General features: G+C 36.1%; 2 protein-coding genes across 3 annotated transcripts in view; both read left to right on the top strand.

Moving 5' to 3' along the window:
- Nucleotides 1-8,908, top strand: part of ptprr (protein tyrosine phosphatase receptor type R) — a 93,181-nt gene extending 84,273 nt beyond the window's left edge. Inside the window, exons 12-14 of the mRNA XM_015352905.2 lie at nucleotides 666-823; nucleotides 1,559-1,672; nucleotides 3,056-8,908. Coding sequence (XP_015208391.1) covers nucleotides 666-823; nucleotides 1,559-1,672; nucleotides 3,056-3,149 — 366 coding nt within the window. The 3' untranslated portion in view covers nucleotides 3,150-8,908. The remainder of the gene's footprint in view (nucleotides 1-665; nucleotides 824-1,558; nucleotides 1,673-3,055) is intronic.
- A 678-nt stretch (nucleotides 8,909-9,586) lies between these two features.
- Nucleotides 9,587-20,632, top strand: part of ptprb (protein tyrosine phosphatase receptor type b) — a 57,762-nt gene continuing 46,716 nt past the window's right edge. Inside the window, exons 1-4 of one of the 2 annotated variants that reach the window (XM_069192290.1) lie at nucleotides 9,587-9,683; nucleotides 10,692-11,093; nucleotides 15,053-15,699; nucleotides 19,102-19,372. In XM_069192290.1, the coding sequence (XP_069048391.1) occupies nucleotides 9,629-9,683; nucleotides 10,692-11,093; nucleotides 15,053-15,699; nucleotides 19,102-19,372 (1,375 nt within the window). In that variant the 5' untranslated portion in view covers nucleotides 9,587-9,628. Of the gene's footprint in view, nucleotides 9,684-10,691; nucleotides 11,094-15,052; nucleotides 15,700-18,138; nucleotides 18,881-19,101; nucleotides 19,373-20,632 lie in introns of those variants that run through there. The other variant, XM_069192291.1, reaches the window with a different exon arrangement.

Here is a 20,632-nt window from a genome sequence, read left to right on the forward strand (position 1 = left end):
CTTATTGAAAGACATGCGACTGGGTTGCATTTTGCTATAAGAAAAAACAGAGAAAAAACATTGTGACAGAGCAGTCATAGATTTCTGCTGGCTTAAAAACTCCATAATGAGCCTATTCTTTCTAAGTGTACTTCTTTGTGTTTGTTTTTCATTATGTTTTTTATTATTTTGTCAAGCTTATTCATAAAAACAAGGGAAGCTCTCATTGTGTTATGCATTCTGTACAAATATGAAACCCACAGTGTTACCAGGTGCTGTAGTCCTGGGTCCTGGCTTTAAATCCTATCTGTGGCACCTTCTATATGGAGTTTGCATGGTCTGTCCATGTGGGTGTTCTGGTTTCTCACTACCTTCCAGAGATATGTTGGCTCGAAATAAGAAAGAAATAAGCAGCTTCCTGATGACAAAAAAAAGCCTTAAAGCTACACAGCAGTAAACACCTGAGTGTAAAAATGACACTGATATTGTGGTACCATTCATGTTTAGTATATTGGAATGTGCATTTAGGCTGTTTAATGTCTCTTGTTGACCGATGTGTGTGCTCTCTCGAGCTGAAAATCAGAATCTGCTGAGTTTGAGGGAGACTGCCTGCACTCTATGAAATAGCGTTTTATACTCCTCTTCCAAAGGGCTTCCTTTTTTTTTTTTTGCTCTGGTTATTACAGCAAGGAGGCCAGTCTCATAATGTGAAGCACTACTGGTACACGTCCTGGCCAGACCACAAGACCCCCGATAGCACCCAGCCGCTGCTGCAGCTCATGACAGAGGTGGAGGAGGATCGCCGGGTATCGGGCTCCAGGGGACCGGTCATAGTTCACTGCAGGTGGGGACTGGGGAAGTGTTGTAGGCGGCTTGAACTCAAGGGACTGAAAATTTTCCCCATATACTCGTATTTAAGTTAAAATAAAACAGGGCTTATTATAGGGCTGAAGAGTTAGTGTTCCCTGTTTAATCCTTAGAATGGAACCGTTCTGAACTTGAAATGTAAAATTGTTGTATATTGTTTGGGTTCTGCACAGCATTGAACCACCTGATATCTGCTTTAAGGGACAGTGTTCAGCTTGGGTTCAGCTGTCCAGGGTGGACATTACTCTTATTTCCGTGACCTTGGTGCTTTATCCCACTTGCTCCTGGTCATCCAGCTGTACCAGCATCCACTGTCAGTAAACAAGCCCCCCCACCCAGGGAGAATCTTCTGTCTTCTGTTAGCTTCATGCCACAGAATCCAGGTTAAGTTCATCTAAGGCTGGTGAAGAATATAAACAAAATGCTATAGGTGATTACATTTGCCTTTGCACTTCAAAGCGTACTCCTCTCCAGCGATGTGGTCTTCATAATATGTGGCATCACTGTTACACTATGTTCCAAAACAAAAAAAAAACAGCATAGGAATAAGCTGCAAATCATTTAGAGCCTTCACAGATTCACACAATTAGCATTGCTAGAACAATTGGAGCACCACTTTTCATTTCTTAGGCAGAAGGCCTGATAATCGCAGGATGTCCTCTGATTCCAAGTCTAGCCTTTCACCTCTGTTCACACTGCTCTGTGTCTGCAGTGCCGGGATTGGCAGGACTGGGTGTTTCATTGCCACGACGATCGGGTGCCGCCAGCTTCAAGAAGAAGGGGTGGTTGATGTGCTTGGCATTGTGTGCCAGCTTCGGGCTGACAGGTAGGCACAGGGGCTCCGCCATTTTGGATTTTGGGGAAAATACAGTATATTCCACCACAGATGTGATACTGGAATGCCACACTGAAGTTGAGGAGAGATATAAGAAGTACATGGGTACATCGTTTTATTTGTTTTCATGGACAGGACACTATTGTATACCTTAATTTCTTCATTATTTAAATTTAACGGCAAGAACCACAGAAAACATAGAAGCAGCTGATTCTCAGAAAACATTTTTTTTACTTTGTCTTCCTCTGCGTTATGCAATAGGACATTAAAAACTTCTTCCCAACATTTTAATACATCTTACTTTTTGTTTTCTCCAGTTTTAATAATAACTGCAGGAGCAACACAGAAAAATAGGGATTCCTTACTAACGTGTTGGTCTTAGTGTTGTGCATATACTCAGTGGTGGTCAAAAGCACTTTCCTGTGCTTGTGCAAAGAGAGGCGTGATGATGTTAAAGGGTGGAGGGCTGGGAACACTGTTAGGACCCCTTTGGTCTGTGCAGACAGGATGTCAGAGATTGTGTTCCACAGTCTGAATATGATTTAGTGCTCAGTCCCTGGGAGGGGCTACCGTTAGCAGAGAAGAACAGGAAAGAAGTAAAACTAAGCAGGATGAGATCTCTGCAGGCCACATTATAAGTATAATTAGTCTTTACAAACTGTCCCGGGTCATGACTGTTAAGAGCAAAATCATGGCTAAGAAAGAACAGACCATTAATTCACTCTTAACTTTTTGTAACACAGCTCTATAGAAAACAGGTCTTTTTGCACATGTAATGCCAAAGCAAGTAGCCATGGACAAGTGGTTTGTCTTTTATAATACAGTGTCATGCTGCAGTGTATTTTAGGGTAATTGTCAGTAAGTAACAATTCATAATAACAAGCCAATACTTCATATTTGCTTTACCCCTATATAAATCCATTTGCACCAGTCTGCTGCAATTATTCTGTTCCGTTCCCACGTCTACTAATCATGCTTTCAAGTTCCTCGACATCTTTATCTTTGATTACTACATAAAGTATATGTGTATATGATGGAATGTATACTTGTGGTCTGTGGTTGAAATACAGTATGTGATATGTACCTGTATGTGGTGGGCTGTTGTAAAGCATTTCCTTTTCTGGTTTATTTTTTCATCCATGCTTAAGAAAAGCATTGCTATAGCCAGTGTACTGTACAGTAAGTGTAACTCTATGTGCGAATGTAGCTGCAAACAGTAGTAGATGTAGTTTGCAGAAGATGCAGAAGACAAAGAAATACTGTGGATAAATGTGGTAAAACATGTCTAGAGAACATTTGAGCATAATGTGTACTTCCCCCTAGCTTTGATTATGCTGAGACTTTTTTGTCATTTTGTTTCTTCTCCATGTGTAGAGGAGGCATGATCCAGACAGGTGAACAGTACGAGTTTGTGCACCATGCCTTGAGTCTCTACGAAAGCAGGCTCTCCACCGACGCTGGCCAGTGATAATTTGTTGTGCTGTTTTGCCAAGTCTTCGTTTATTTGGAGGAAGAGTTGAAAGGTAATTGTATTACCTACTGGCAGCATCTCACGCAAGGAGTGCGATCCAGTTGCGTTTCTCTAAGATGAACTTGTGTGGCACAAGTTAGGATGGCAGGTAACCTGGAAAGATGAGTGTCCGTTAATGAATGTAGTATATTCTCTTTTCTTTTATCTGCCTCAAAAAAGCTTTTCTTATAAGAATTTATGCATTCCATCTCATTGCCATTGCAGTGCTGCAGGTTTAAGTGTATTCTTACAGTATGGTTGTACCAGTAGTACCCAACAACTCTTGACTTCTGCCAGTAGTATCCAGCTTCTGCATAAGTAACTAATGGCTGTTCTTGATGCTAATGGATTTGGTATCTACAGCCAGTTTTACTTATTTGATTTTGATAAAATAGTAAGTTGAAAGAAAATGGGAATCAGTTAAATGCTTGCAAAATGGGAGATCACACTGACAGAAGTTACAATTCAAAAGACTGTTATACTCTACTCGACGTGGTTGAAGTATTTGTGAGCCAAACCGTCCCAGCAGACACATCTGCAGCAGGAGGCTTAAACCAAGTCAGGTTATGAATTACTCATAGGTTTTCTGGTTAATTTGTTCTATGATTATTGTTAATACAGAGGTAGGGGAGAGTGGTGTTAACCAGAAATGGACAGATAAAAAATATGAAGGTCCAGGTAACATGGATTTCTGTTTCAACTCAATACACTTTTTTTTTCATTTTGCTGTCCTGTTTTTCTGCCAATTACACAGAAAGCTACAAAAATAACTTTTACCAAAATATGAACTACATGGACAACAACAAGCTATCCTGCCTACATATTTTAGAACATATGGCATGTATTACTTGTGGCTTTTTGGTATGTGAAGGATGCTTGAAATGTTTCCCAAAGAAGCTCCTTTGCCATTTAATGCTTATATTTATTACTGAATCCTATTATGCTTAAGGTGGTGGCTTTGATAGCCTTGTCTTGTAGTTAAGCCACTCACAACATTGGTACATTTACAAATCAGTTTTACACACTTTTCCTAATAATGGCCTGTTTAATATAGCCGTTTGTCAGGGTTAAATCACTACAAATTTTAAAGGGCTGTTCACCGTATCTTTACAACATCCTGACCATGTCAAAGATCAAACAGTAAATTTATTGGGGCTACAATTAAAGGAGGTTTCTGTTTAAAGTATTTGTTCTGTTAAAATCAGTTCATTCGTTAAAGCAAGTGCTAGCATATCAATGCATAATATTATTTTTTTTAGGTATATTTAAGTTTGTAAACATCAGAATTTGGAAAATACATAATCACTTGTTGATCATCAAACAGAAAACTACTGTTACATTTGCATTAATCAGTTATTGTACAGCGTATTGTATCCTCTTCATTTAATATCTGTACTGTACCCCACACTTTTCTATTTTTTCCAAATATGCTCACAGTAACAAGAGGAAAGAGCAATAATTTCATCCAACTTTAAGACTAAAGTCCACAGATCTTTATGCAGATTAATAGCTGTTCACATACATTCCTGTATGTACTGTATGGTACATTAAGAAAATATAGTAGACAAACAGTATATGTAAAACAGAAAAACAGTATATTTATTAGACAGAAAGTATATTTTAACTGTTTTACACTTTAAACAGTAGGCAAAACTGTCCCTGGGGTAGCACTGCTCCTGTAGACTACACACTGGTTCATAGATCTCAGACTGCAAAAGCTGTCTAACCCTAACCATAGCCTCCAAGAAACAGTCTGAAATTTTCTGTGCTATAAAGTGCTGTCATTAACATTGCTAATAACCTTTGAGCTCATTCGTATTCGGTGGGTTTTTGCTTATTTCACATTCACTTAATCATCAATGATTTACAGTATACTTCCACTTAATGAATTCCAATTATGAATCAGAATGGGCAAATTGTTGGATTAAAAGATGATTGTTGGTACAAGAATGCTTCACATCTTTTTGAACCATGGAACACATATACAAGGTAATCGAAGCCTGATTCATTGATCCATCCACAGTGCCAGCGTACTGCTGCTATCCTGATCAATTATCAGTCAAGTTCTGTTCCCAGCAGCAGAGCTTCACTAAGATTAGTCCATCCTTCAGTGCTGCAGTACAGTCCCTTTCAACACCAGATCCTTTTCAAAGCGCCTTTTTTTCAGATAATGACATATTAAAATATGCATCAGCCAAACTGGATGGTTAAGAAATGTAAGTGAGGATTTTTGATTATGTAGAATTAAACAACTAATAGGGAACAAATGCAAGTAATGGATGCTGGTGTGCTTTGCTCCCAAATACTTCTACTACTGGTAACAGCTATAATTAATATTTTGAGATTTTCAGACTTTACCTGATATGAATTTGTATCGTATTTATAAAAATGTGATATTTACATGTTATTTCACTAAAGTCAGTTTTATGCAGAGGATTTTTTTTGTTGTTGTTGAGAATTTGGGGTTCAGTACAGTATGTAAATGTTACCCAACTGCTTTACTTTATATACATGTGAAAACAATGTAAATGTTAAAGTGCTATTATAAATTATGTGGCTGGCATATCTTTTGACCACATAACATCTTGCTGCTGAAACTGCAAGTGTTTAAAATTTTAGGGGAAAAAAAAGATATCTGTTTGACTATGAAAACATTTAGAAACTTTTTTGTATGTAATGATTTTTTTAATTATTGTTTGTGATACAAAGGTTTTAAAAATATATATTTGTCTATTTATAGTAGATCTACAGTATGTAGCAGGTACAATGCACAATGCCCATTACTTATTGTGTAAAAATCCAAAATGTCAGTGTATATTGTTTACTGTTTGTAGAAATTATCCACTATGTGGTCTGATGGCTATATAAGCCATATGATGAGCTGTTCAATATATATATATTAATCAAGATGAATGTTGTGATATGTTAACTACCTAATATATACCCATTTATATACATAAAACTATATACTGAACATATGTATGCCACAAATTGTATGTAAGAGAGTAACAGAGCTGCTAAACTGAATGACTACATTATTCATTAACACCTTATTTAAAGGTTGCTGGGGCTGGCTTGTACTTCATCTGCGTTGCCAATTAATAAAAAATAAATACTTTGTGAGTCGGAACACAAAGAACGTGAAATAAGAAGTGATTACGAAAGGTGGCGTAAGGAGAAATTTAGGTCATAGACACTGACATGGAATGACAGTAGCTGCTCTTCTGGTACTGTAGGTCCACTTTCATTGTTAAAGATGAATTTGAAACGATGGACACTAATTACAGTAGGGTGGCTTTATGAAACGCAGACACAACACTTAAGTGATTGATGGACACGTCTTGTCATTCAGGTCCTCGTGCCTTTGGTTTCTTAATCACACCAAGAACGCTTTTGTCTTGAGACCAAATGAGCCAGTTTATTCTCTATTCACTGCCTTTAACACAAGGCAAAGACCAGTCTTGTAACACTTCAGCAGTAACTCAGTAGTGGACTTTCTTACAGTGTCTATTACTCTATGGTGATGTGACTGGTAGGAGTCTAGACTAATTTTCCATCTGCAGCTCATTTACTGTGGATTAGAGATTTTAGCCACAAGGAGAAACAGGGCAAATTGGTGATACCATTAAAAAATAGGGGTATCAAACTGTAAGCCAATTTGCAAGAAGTCTCAGTTCCTGGGAAGTTTGTTACAGTATAATATACTATTCATTAATAGCTCTGGTTTTGATTTATCTATCTGGCACATAAAAAAAAAACATTGTAATCAGAATCTATTTGAACATCACCTCAAGACAGTTCAACTCATTTTATAAGGTGTAAAAAAATGGTTCATTTAATTATCCTATATTAAAAGTCTTAACAATGTACACTACTTTGCAAAAGACTTAAGGCATCTTAAGCACAGTCTGGAGTTCCAAAATCTGTATCTTATCAACAACTTTTTTTGTGAACAATTTGTTCAAGGCTTTCACTAATGTTTTCTACTATTATAACTGTTAATCCAGTCTAGTCTAGGATAAATAAAAGCCTAACTTGTCATTTTTTCAATCATTACTTCACATTGACCACATTGATCAGATTCTCTAAATTCTTGATCACACCAGTTCAAAGCAAATTAGGGCCGTCATGAACTGTCAATATGAAATGTCATAGTGGTTACTACAGTATATTTACCATTCAACTAATTTCAGTCACAATCACCAGTCAGATCTAGTTGAATCATTGTCAGGTTGTTTCTTATACTGTACATATTTGTGGATCTACATTCAGAGCTACAAAATACTGATGTATCAAGATTAACTATTAATTTTAAACAAAATAGCTAAAATGTCAGTTAAAAGTTGTCATTGAATTGTGTTCCTGTATATAATGGAGAAACAATAAGTGAAAATAGCAGAACAAAGCAAAATGTGTAAGATTTGTGAGCTTAATTTCATTAAATGATAAGAAGTCCTTAAAACACTCACAATGCCATTTTCCTTAATACAAGTATGATTTATTTTGGGAGTGTATAAACTGTTATATATTTCACCAACAGAAACATTTTTTAATTTCATTTCAAATTACATCTGTGTAGATTTGCTTTATTATTTTGTGGTTATCTGATCCAGGTACTGTAGGTCAGAAATGCCTTAATCTCATTTCCATATTATAAAGTATAATTTGTTTCTACCAAATTTATGATCAGTCTCCGTAAGATGCATAATAGGTTTTTGAAATATTCTTACCCTTATGAAAATGTTTAAGTGTTTCTGTTGGAATGTTTAAAGAAGCTTATTGTTTTTTATACAGAATTGAGACATTTCTGTAGAAACCTGTATTTATAAGTTATTTGTGTAATGGTAGTTAAGATGGTAGTCTCCAGTAACAGTACAATTCATGGCTTAATGTTTGTAGCAATATCGATACTGTGAAAATTATATATCCAGTCAACACTAGATACTGTACAGTAACATTGTACAGTACATAAATATTTTTTACAATCTTAAAGTTTGTTTTCCTCTGCTGAGCTGGGATTTTTTTTTATTACACTTTTCTTTGATCCAACCTCTCTGCTATAAAAATGTATGCTGATTCCCAGGTTAAGATACAGTACTTGCTCTGAATGTCTAGAGCTTTTTGTGTACTCATATGCATGTGTAATATGAGGCGCTGCATTGAAGACAAGTTTAAACACCATGGGATGTTATTTTTTAAATCCAGGGCGAACTGCTTTTGGGTGGATTGGTCCGGTTTAAACCATTTCAAACACATTTTGTATTGTGTTGACTTTCTGACTTCGCTGTACACTTCTAGGCCCAACAGACATGGTCTTTATCTTTAATGAAGTATATTACACTTGATTTGAAAGTTCTTTCTGATACCATGCTTTAATAAAACATTTATCATCTTCTCCTTTTCAGCTACTGTAAAACACCTTAACAAGCCTTCCTCTTATGGAGGGTGTAGAGTGGGCTCTGTTGAAGCTTTATGGTCAGGTGAGACCAAGGTTATATTGTCTGTGAAACAAGCCATGCCACACAGCTTTCAAATAAGTGTTACACATATATTCTTTAAAAAGGAAGTCACAGAGTCCTCAGGTTAGAGTGTCTTGTGGGAATATTTGTTTCCTGGGATAGAGTGAGCAGTCTAAGGCTGTACAGGCTCTGTATTGTTAACTATTGATGTTGACTTTATATTCTATACTGCCAATAAACCTATATTATTTTAAAAGATCAAGTCTCATGTTTCTGTTTCCGTAGTGCACTATGCTTCTTTTTTAGAATTCTTCCCTACCTTAAGCAATGTCTTGCAGAAATGCACATATAAATGTATTTTTGTTCAGTTTTCAAGGGCTAACTGTAATGAAGACACTATCCAGTTTCCTTACTGCCCTTTAATATTGTTATTACTGTATGTACAGTGTAAAATTACATTGAATCGGGTACAAATGTATGTAGGTATAAACTGCGATGGATACAAACTTTTCTGGAGTTTTATGCATAACAGACATAAACTAAAAGTACACTTAGTTTGGATATTGCTGTGCCTGCTGCACCATCACTGCGGTTTAAGTGGTATATCGTAACGCTCACAGGATCACAGTAACTCAGCAGATTCTAAATTACCTGCCTGCTATCACGATGGTGGCGTAAACATGTCATTAAAGTAAATTGCCATTGCTAACTTTAACGCCCTGCACACCACAAATATGGTAGTAACTGGTGTTAAGAGATACAGTATTGCAGCTGCAATGTACTTTTCTATTTCCGAAAAGATAGTACTTCCATTTTGATGAGTCCCACTAAATGATATTATACTATGAAACTCCTAAAACAATTGAATAGAAGGAAGTGCTCGTCATTGACTTTTTCCCCTGAAGGCGCATTTCCTCTTCAAGCCTTAACTTTGCTCATCGTAATTTAGTGGAAGCGTGAAACTGTAGTACAAGTAAAATGGATACCTTGTTTTTGACTGCGATATTATTTTGCCTGACTTTTACTAGGACAGGTAAGTAATGCGCTTTGCTGTGTCCTTTCTAATCCTGTAGTTTTCAACCTGGAGCTGGTTTCGAAAACGTGCTTTGATGGTTGATTAGAGTTTGCCAAATCCTAACGGAAACCTATCCTGGTTTTCATCTTTACACAATGGCAATGAAATTGGGCCAACATACTTGATTATGTTTATGTTATTTCTTATTAAAACAAACATTAAAATGTCTAATTACGCTGCTGGGTGTCTGCTGATTTACATAAATCGATTTTAAATTTATGCATCTTTGTTTACAATGGTGTTGTATGTTATGCTAAGAACGTACGCTTAACATTGTCTTGGTATCATGATAACATCATTATTTCAGAATAGATCCAACGGTTGTTATTAGTAGTCTATATGTTTTCTGAAACGCAGGTGCTGTATTATTCTTATATTTGGGTTTGTTTTTTTTCTTTATAATTTTCCTCAAGATGGGAATTAGTTACTGTTTTACAGCTATAAATGTGTATAATGTATAAACGTGTATTGTTTTTACACGAATAATCCTACTAACTGCTTTGGAAAGACATACTGTATACTGAAACAAAAATAACACCGAACTTGATGAAGGTGAAACATACGAATTAAAGTGGTTTATGCTTATGAAATGATTTTGGATGATGTGCAGTATGCTGAAATTGCTGAACACTTTAATACAGTACAGTATATACATAGTATACAGTACCTTGATTTTTTTTACCATCGTAATAGTAAAACTTCCCATTAAGTTAAACAATGTAACTTTTAAGTCGTACACTTGTTACCTAACGTAAATATTATCTTATTAATGCAGTTACGCAGATCAGTCATAATAATTTATTATATTAAAATGTTAATGTAAAATGTTAGTAATTTATAGTTCTTCATGAAAGGGGGCTGTGCAAATGCGTCGAATTCTTCTGCTATTATTGTGCAACCTTATATAAGTCGTGAATTATTAATAGAATTATTATTACTATTAGTAATTACGTTTTTTATTTGTAGAAGAGTTCCTAATTGCCCACACGTCAAAAAGGCTATGTCTCTCGACACTTAACAAGGCTGTAGTCCTTGTCCAGTGCAACATGACCAGTCCCTATCAACAGTGGACGTGGACAAACGACTTGAAACTTCTCCACCTTCAGTCCTCCTTGTGCTTGTGGTTCAACTTGAGTAGCGATCTTCCTCGTCACGCACGCCTAGCCGCCATTGGCAGATGTTCCAGCGCACCTGGCTGGAAGTGCTACGACGACAATGGGACTTTCGGGGTCATCGACCGTCCGCTGTTCCTCAAGAAACAGGGCCTGCGAGTGGTCCTCAGGGGAGAACAGAGGTATTCTAACTGGACTAAGTACGAGGTCGAATCTGGAAGGAAAGTAATCACGGGAAGTCTATGTGCAAAGAAAGGTGAGAGGTTTCATTTCTTATGCACTGGCAGCGGCGGTGAGAGTGGGCAGCGAAGAAGTGAACATTTAAATCTTTAAGGTTAAACATGCAACATCGTTGAAGGCGATTGCTGTTGGTGCAATATACAGTAAATGTCGCGCTTGTGACTTACCAGGCACGAAAAACTACGCGTTCTGAAAACTTGCCAAAATGAGAGAAGTACTGTGGTTACCCGCCTTCCATCAGCGGGATGCGCCTGAACATCTGTGAAAATGATTTGTTTCATTTTCGGTAACAAGGGGAAAGGGAATTGTGATTACGGCAAGTACCGTGTGATAGTGAATATTCTAAAATCTTTCAGTGGCTTGGCTTTTTTTTTTTAAAGTTGGTCTAAATGAAAGTAAAGGATATTACTTTTGATACCCATTTCCCTGCACATTGTGCTTAGGGATTTGACCGACCCAAACACAGGCACAGGAATTTCGTAAGCAATCTCTCCTCTTCCTGGCAAATTTGGCAGTACTGAGACCATGGCCGACAAGTTCATCCACCCTGTCTGTGATAAGTAATGCAAAGTCCTGCATTCTACCGTTCTAATCACTAATCAGACCTCTATGAGAGGTGACCGTCTTATTTTGACTTCTTCACATCTAAACTCCTCTCAGAACAATTAGATTGAGATACCCGATGTGCCTTATTCACTTTGAATCGTCAAATACACCTTTTAGTCATACAGTATACCTTGTAATGGTAGAAAAAAGGGTAACCATTTCCTAGTTGTACCCATTTTCAGATGAAGTATAGAACTGGTGTAGAGGTGCAGAGGAACTCAAGCTGGTGATACTAACTTAATTTTTTCCCCAGGAGAGACACTTCTGGCTCAGACATCTTTATTGAGAAATTAAAACAAACACCTAGTTGTATTTTGTACATTCTATACAATATGATGCCATTGCTCTACTTTTTTATTTCATTTTAAAGAGCAGCAGGTTCTGAAGCATCCATCAGGATTATTGTTTTGTGGGTTATGCCAAGTATGTGTTTTTAATTCAAATAAATTCCTGGATTTCCTTCATTTATTTAGCTTCTAAAGTACGGTTTCAAAAGACGTTTTGTTCCTAGCTTTACAAAATGATTGAATCTTTTAAATCAGGGAGGCATACTGTGCATGAAACATCAGTGAAGGATGCAAACAGTAGATACTGTTTGTTTGCAAACAGTAGAGGGTGTCAGAAAAATCCCTTGGTTAGATCCTGCAGAATTCTGTTTGCACACATGCTCTGCAACATACAGTAATTAGTTTGGATTTAATTGTAAAACCTCATTGGGACTGTTATGTCTAAAAAATGCAAAACAGAGATTCTGTTTTTAAATCATGCAACTACAATTTAGTGTTTGTCAAACATATCCTCATACTTGCTTCATCCTGAAAAGGTTGTGGTTTTGAAAGTTTTGTTGGACTGTTATTGACAAAACATTCTCTGGAAGTTTATTAATTTTGTCCAGTTTGATTTCTCTTCATTACCTGCTGTATAACAATGCTGTAAAACCATCTGAAGTATACCCCACTATTCAGCTGACTTAGGTGTAAAGGCTGTGTTAAACCACAGTTCTAGCTAACTTGTGAGAAGAATTTGCCTTTGGATAATAGTTCTGGGCCTTGATATACAGTATTTGTATATTTTGCAATAGATTGCTCTTTTCAGTGCAATATAAATATTTTATGTCATAAAGTCAGATTAAATAACAGCTCACCTTAACAACCAAATATTAAGTAGCTGTAGCGATGTGCGTACACTGGATTTATAATAGTTTGATTTGATCTTTTCTGGATTTTTCTGTCTTGAATTTACAAGGCTCACCTTTTTTTTACAAGAAATTTAGTAGTGCTGTTAAGCAAAGGGAATTTGCTTTTTATTACCTGTATATTTTGTGGCAAGTACTTTTTGCTCTAACTTTCTTGGCACCAGCATGATGAGAGAGATGCTACTGAATATTTGTAGTATTTGTAATAGGTTGTTTTGAACTGGCTGTCCTCTATATTGGTTAGACCCCATTACGGTATTGAAGAATTGCTGGTTAAAATGGAGAACCATCTGCTCTAGCACTCTTGGTGTTTACAGCTTTCTCTCAATATGTAGGATTTTTTCACTTTGGAGAAATTATGTGGGGTGAATGGCATTTTTTGTCTATTGTTTCTGTTTCCTTTACAGAATTGAAACTATTCCTGGGGCTAAAATTAATTATGAGTCCTTATATGGGACTATGTATTTGAACCACTATGCCTTTTGCTGATATTATTCACCATCATGGTTTTCACTTTGACTCATATGCTGATAACACAATGGAACATTTGGGGGGGTTTTCAACAGCTGACTGTATTCTGCATAATTGACATAGAGTTGTAGAAATCTGTAAGTTTTCCTCAACATAATACTGGAAAATGGATTTTCATCTCATATTCATATTCTGCCTTCTTATTCATATTCTTTTGACATATCCTGTGGCATTTTTGTACTTTGCCTAAACTCCACTAACGGTATATAAATCTTGATGGTAGTACAGTATTTGTTATACTGTACAGAAGAAAATCTACTTTTGTAACAGTACTTTACAACACCCTCACCACCAATACACATGTAATCCACGAGAAATATCTAAAAATCAGCATCTTCCTGAAGAGAAAAGGCTACTGTTTCACCCAGGTTAAGGGTGGTAGAACACAGCTAAAAACAAACTCCAAAAACATGTGAGTCTGCTTTGTTCTTTATCTGTGCAAGAATAACCCAGCCCCTATCAGATAAACTCAAGTGTCTGCTATGGACAGCAATAACTATCGGCAGTTTTCAACCACTGTATTAAAAGTACTTTCAGAGATTCATATTGACTTCTTTTTCATCAGAATATCTGGCTGAGTAAAAAAGTGCAAAAAGTACTCTTATAGGCTGTGTTTCTAGATGCATTTCTGATATGAAATGCCAGATATGAATGCATTTAAAGGATTTTATTTGTGAGAAACTGCATGAGTATTCAAAAGAAAATAAAATGCTTCCAAAGGAATCAAACTGGCGCTGGCTCTGGTAATTGGTTGCATGATAATGTTTCAATTCAGATATGTATTATGTAGGAGGGCTGGCTTCATCTACTACAGGTATGTTTCCCTCATAATAGAGAGAGAGAGAGAGAGAGAGAGAGAGAGATCACTTTATTAGCCATATACATTTTTTGCATAAGGAATTTGTCTTTTCAAGTACCCCAGCTTGCTCTCCATGAGACACAGACACACAGACAGGTAGAGAAGCTTGGGAAGCTTACTGTATATTTAGTTTATAAAAAAACTTCTATGAAGAGCAATGCAAAACAATGAACTAAAAAATAAAATTTGGAATAAGGTTAGATATGAGATGTACCGTTATCAACATTGGTGGGACCAATTGCAGCTTATTATTGAGCCCTTGTAATGAACTTGGTCGTAAAGACTGATGGACTTCCGATACCCTTTCTAATCTCCTTAAGTTTGAATTTTTCTGCTCATACAGTATGCTTGCAGGTACAGTATCTGTAGTAGAGCAGCAGAACGTGTCTGTCTTGGCTCTGGGGATCCCAGTGTCTTCTGATGTTTGTTTAGGTTACCTATGAAATGTTATCATAATTCCAAGTGTGTGCTTTGTAGGAAATAAAAATAAAAAGTTACAATTAAAAGCCCAGTTACTGTAAGTAGCTGGTCTCAGGTGAAGTGTAATCAAAAAGACCCTAGGATTGGTTCTAGCAGATCAGCAGTCTTTGGTCTCTTAGCTCTCTCTGCAGAAATTTGTTGTGGAAGGCAAATCGTGGACCCTTTGAGCATTTTGTATTCGTGGAAGGTTTGTCTAAATTGATACAGTATGCCGGTGTTGGATTAAATTAGTTACTGTATTTTACTTTTCTGTGTCAATCTTAAAAACAGAACACAATTTAACAAGTGTTTTTATGTTTTTCAGGTCTTGCTGCAGAACGAACTACACCAATTGTGTCTACACCTGCTAGCACAACAAGTACTAGTACAACTAGTACAAGTACTAGTACAACTAGTACAACTAGTTCAAGTACTAGTACAACTAGTACAACAAGCACTAGTACAACTAGTTCAAGTACTAGTACAACTAGTACAACAAGCACTAGTACAACTAGTACAAGTACTAGTACGGCCAGTACAACTACGAGTACAAATTCCCAAATACCTGTACATAGCACCACTGCAGCAACTATTATGAGCACAACTGCAAACCAAAGGAAAGCTGATATTACTGCTACAGTTACAGAGTCTAGCGCTGCTCCCAGTACAGATATATTCCATACAGATAAAGCTATAACACTCACTGCAACCACTAGTACAGGATTGCAAAGTTCTACCACATTGATGGTCACCAGCACAGATCTAACTGAAAACAGTGTTTTGACCACAGGTTTGACTTTTGTTCCTCCTAACAATATGATTTCTACTGAGACACAAACTGTCACATATGTGGCCTCTGAAAGATTTGTTACAACGAGTCCTGAAACTGAACCTATCCATACTACAACTTCCTCTGTTACAACACAACCTACTGGGCCAGCAACTGACTCCACCACTGTCACAACTGAACAGGTGAGTACGGACTGATATTTGATGGTGGATGGGGTAACTAATTAGATAGCAGAGAACACTAATTACTAGTATCATCCACACAATCAAAGAACAGATCCTTAAGAATTGCTTATCAGTGCTCATGGCATAACTTTTATTATTCTCTATCTTATGTATGTATGCCAAAGTTATGCAAGAATAAAATTCCAAGCATAGCTATGAATTCTTACTAACTAGTTATGGCAAACATATATACAGACAACATAATATTGCATCCTCGTTTATACGTGTTTTTATTTTATTTTGAATTAAAATATTTCAAACCTAAGTAATGAGTACATTGATTATTGGTTATTGATAATGTGTTGTAGACTGCTAATAGATTCATATTTACTTATTTAAAAAGGAAACTACTGGATACTATTATATATGTCATACCACAGTGTAGCATGAAGACTGAATGTGAGAAAGATCCTGGAATATTTCTGTAGCCAGTTGAAACAGGTGATGCTCATGCCATGAATATGCTATTCTGCATGATCATGTGATATTTCAACATCGGAATATTGATCTTAACACCCCAACAGCATCATCACAATATCATAATAGTGTATTCAGTTTTTATACTTTTAAATTAAGTGGATCTGTCTTCAAAGTAGAGCAGTTAAAATCGTCTCAAAGTTCTGTAACAGGTTTTGATTTGTTGGAAAGCTACAGAGAGGTATTTGAACTTGCCCTTTTTTCTGCACACTGTTTCCGTCATTGGCTATGACTTCTGCTCTATACTGTAAATGTGGTCAGAATTGATATGATTAGTAAGTTCTTTGTTGGGAGAGCGATTCTGATTATCACTTTTCAAAATAAAAACCTTCATCATATCAACTGCATCTGTAGGTGAGCATTTCATTTCATGAAAGATAGGAGTGTTTCCCTGGGATGTGCTTTCTCCTGCTCCTGTCAGTATTATAATTGTACCTCCAGTCATAATACTCGTTCCCTTTTTGTAATATTTTTTGGCAAGGTACTTACTTCTTTTGTTGAGCCACACTGTTGTATCTGTGATAGTCATGATCTGCGTGAGTTAAACACTTTTCATCTCCGTACGTTGTGTTTTCCTTTTGATAAAAGCCAAGTCCAGTTTTTTTTTTTAAATGTCAGGAAATGTTGGAAAAAGTATCTGGGAGCAGCAGCAGAGGCTCTTATTTAGGCACATCCGGCCTCTCCTAGGCTCCCTTCCGTTCTGTTCTCCTTTTATAGATCACGCCTTTGAAGAAATATGTTTGAAAAATGAGGAGTTCAGACAATACCCAAAGTACAGAGTCTGTAGTCTCGTTTGCATTTAATGCAAGTTAAGCTAACCCATACACCCTAAAATGATTAAATTAAAGAAAGTTTTGCTTAAATTTGTCTCTTTCGTTTGCACAAACAGTATTGTTTAAGCGGTAGATGTGGGGAGCTGAACGTTTTGTGTTTTTTGTTCAGTTAGACCAGTCTGACCTCATCAAATCATTGTTTCAGTGAAACTCCAAACTTAGGAAGTATAAAGCTGTAGTTGAGAAACTTAGGGTTTTTTCCCGTATAGTGGTCTACTTCTATTTAAAATACACTCTGTGTAAAACATTTGACTGTATTCTCTACACCGGGTGTGTGCAATGCAAGTTCAGTACAGGTGTGAGCATTGCAGTTTAAAAAAAAAAACAGAAACAAGATTAAAGTAATATATTTAGTGATAAATAGCATATTTTGGGAAACAGCTTGTGACTTACTGTACTTACTGTACTGTACAGTATATTTCGGTGCAAAAGGCAATAATCATGTTTATTTATTCAACACTGTTGAAATGGTTGTTTTAAGTATATTTTTTGCATTTATTCACTTAAAGGTTTCAGGTATGAGTTGAAATAAAGTGTAGATATCAAGGGTTCTGTGATATAATTAATACCCCATTATCAAGAGTACCACAACAGCTAAAAAAACATGCTTGTTCAATAACCTTTACATCTACTTTGTTGATAACCTATGCAGTATACAGTACATTACAGTTTCTATTGCTGATTAAATATCTATTTCTCGATAAAGAAGTGTTGCAAATTTTAAGGTACTAGTAATTTAACTTAATTCAATATTAATTTAAAATCTTCATTATAATCCTTGCTATACTGAGTATAGGCTAAACAGTTCTGAATAATGTTTAAACTAAAAATAATGATTAGAAGGCTGAGGAGTTGCCTAAGAAAAACATCGTATTTTGAATCCGAATCGTCCGAATTTTGGCAGTTTTTGATTGGAAAAGGAACCATTTTAAATGCCTTTAAAGACATGTACAGAAAATACGGGAGGTATCTCGGAGTGCATAAAATGACTTAAAGAAGACAAAGAAATTGGTCTCCAGAGAAAGTGAGAGACAGGAAGGAAAGAAGGGTGGGATACGAGAGAGCGTTGGAATAGCAGCTGAAGAATGGCTGCAGGTATTGGACTTCTAGAGAAGTGAAAGTCTAAAGCTGTTCTTTTTAATTAAGACGTTACAAGAAATTGACGAGGGGCTCTGTGGGCAAGACCTGGATGCCAAAATTAGATTAGACAACAGAACTGAACTCTAATAACTTTTGAAGGAGGGAAAAAACGGCTTGATCTCAAGAAAAATTACTGTTTTTTTTCCGAGTATGGAAACTGAATTTATCATTCGAAGGCGTTGTCTTGTTGCGCAATTGGCGATCCCAGGTCTGGATTAATAATTTGGAAAGAGCCGAGGAAATTCACTCTTGATTGAGGAAGTGAATGAAAGAGACTGTAGAGAGTAACTGTATCACAATGGCAGCGTGGGAATCGCAGGAGGCTGCGAGCTGTATTTACTTATCAAATGCCCACCAGCATGCTCGTTAAATGCCGCAATTATAGATACCAACACGGTTTCTGAAGAACCGTCGTGTCTTGTTTTATTAGTCTAAAATCGGAAACTGGATTCATCGTACCTGGGAAAAGTTTGCACTAATTTCAACTACATGTCTTTATATCTATTTTATATAGAGAGATATTTTAACAGTTAAGTTATTAATTCTATACTGTAGATGCTGTTTCGAGGTATAAAATCATTATTTATTGAACTGGTAAAGGATAATTTAAAACTACTGAAATCGCAATGCTGAGATGTGAAGCTGGTTTTCTAATAGGCCTGCTTTTTGTAGCATCGACTTTTCTCCAGGTGAGGAAAATATGATTGTACCTGTCTGATTAGCCTGCTCTTTGCCTTTTACATTATTTTATAATTGAACGAGTCTTTATAGTAAAAAAACGGGTAGGTTGAATTGAAATAAGGACTTATTTATTGAATAATATATAATCTAAATTCCATAGAAAGTTCTTAATTTAATAATTATTTTTTCCGTTTGTTTAACAGCTTTTTTTTTACATTTTGTGTTGCAGTACTGGACTACAGAAGCTGTGCGCTGTACTGTAAACCTAACTGACACCACTGTTTTCAACGACTCTGTTTTGCTAAAATGGATATCCTCTGCCGAATCGTGCAATTTCAGTGTTGTTTATGCACACAACAATTCAAAAATCTCGGACTGCATTGGAGACGTGGGATACGACTTCAGCTACGAATGCGAGGTTAGGGGATTGGAGCCTGGTACTTTGTACCACCTGGGAGTTCAGTCAGTCACAGAGCGGACCAACGTGTCAGTTCAAACCAGTAAGTGAATATAATTATCTACTTGAGCTAAAATATTACCAGAATTGTGCTAATGTATTGGGGACACTATTTGTTCCTTGGTTACGTTTGCTTTTTACTCTTCATTAACAATACCAGCGTTATTTTATTTCCAGCAGTCAACGGTTCATGTTTTTAATTTAAAAAAATGTAAATTTGTACAGTATGTACAGTACAGCATACAAGTACAACGAATTTTTAACTTGTTTGTTGGTACAGCAGTTGGATGTTTCCCCTTATAATAAAAAGAAACCGTAACATCTTTAAAACAAAATATCTGAATCTTTATTAAACAATTGGCAAACTATTTGCCATCTTTTCTAACAGTCCGCGAAGGTTTTGCCTTATTACAATATAAAGTATGGTATGGTCATCGCATTTTTATTGAAGTATAAATTAAAGAAACTACAGTATTCTGTGAAAAGAACTGAAATCGTTAGACTGTAAGCCCGGTCTTTTCCTTTGGGGGTTGTTGTAAAGTTAATAATGATTTCAAAGCCGCGATGCATTGTGTCATTTCAGATCATAGATTTCAAATTGAATTTGTATTCTTTTTTAGGTTATTAACGGTATTTGACTAGTGCTACTAATTAATATTAGTTATTGTATTTATACTTTTAACTGCTTTCTACTCCGGATATTGATTTAAAAAAAACAGTTTGTTTATTAGAATAAACTTGAAGGGTATAAGGTAGTCATAACTGTGATGATTACTGTTACCTGAGAAGTTAACGATTTTGTGTAATCCTGTTTCATATACTATACTATGATTTTGTACTCATATTATATACTTTTATAAGCTACTCTTTAGGCTGTACTACGGATTTGATTTGATGTATTCTTGATTCCCTGCAGTATTGCATTGTTTTCTGATATTCTTGATAAAAAATATATATTAGGAGCGCTCCTTGTCATGGTTTTGCAGTTTAGCTACTGTAAATGTGTGTGTATCCCAGTTTCTTTGAGCAGTTATGTTGTTTTTTTGTCTTCAGTGGCCTAAAACTAAAACTTTAGTTGTTAGCATGAACTTTGGCGATACATTTGTGTATGCCTTTAGACACGTCTGCAAAAAAAGAGGTCATGTACTGGATGTGCTCTAGTGTTCCTACAAGTCACAAGCAAACATTGTCATATAGCAGATTATAGTGAATGTACAGTACTGTTTTGAGAGAAAATACTAAGGTAATCAGATCATCACTCTTTTACATAAAATAGAGTAGCTCATACAGTAGCTCTCTTTTG

This window comes from Lepisosteus oculatus, chromosome 7 (assembly GCF_040954835.1).
Source record: "Lepisosteus oculatus isolate fLepOcu1 chromosome 7, fLepOcu1.hap2, whole genome shotgun sequence".
Taxonomy (NCBI): domain Eukaryota; kingdom Metazoa; phylum Chordata; class Actinopteri; order Semionotiformes; family Lepisosteidae; genus Lepisosteus; species Lepisosteus oculatus.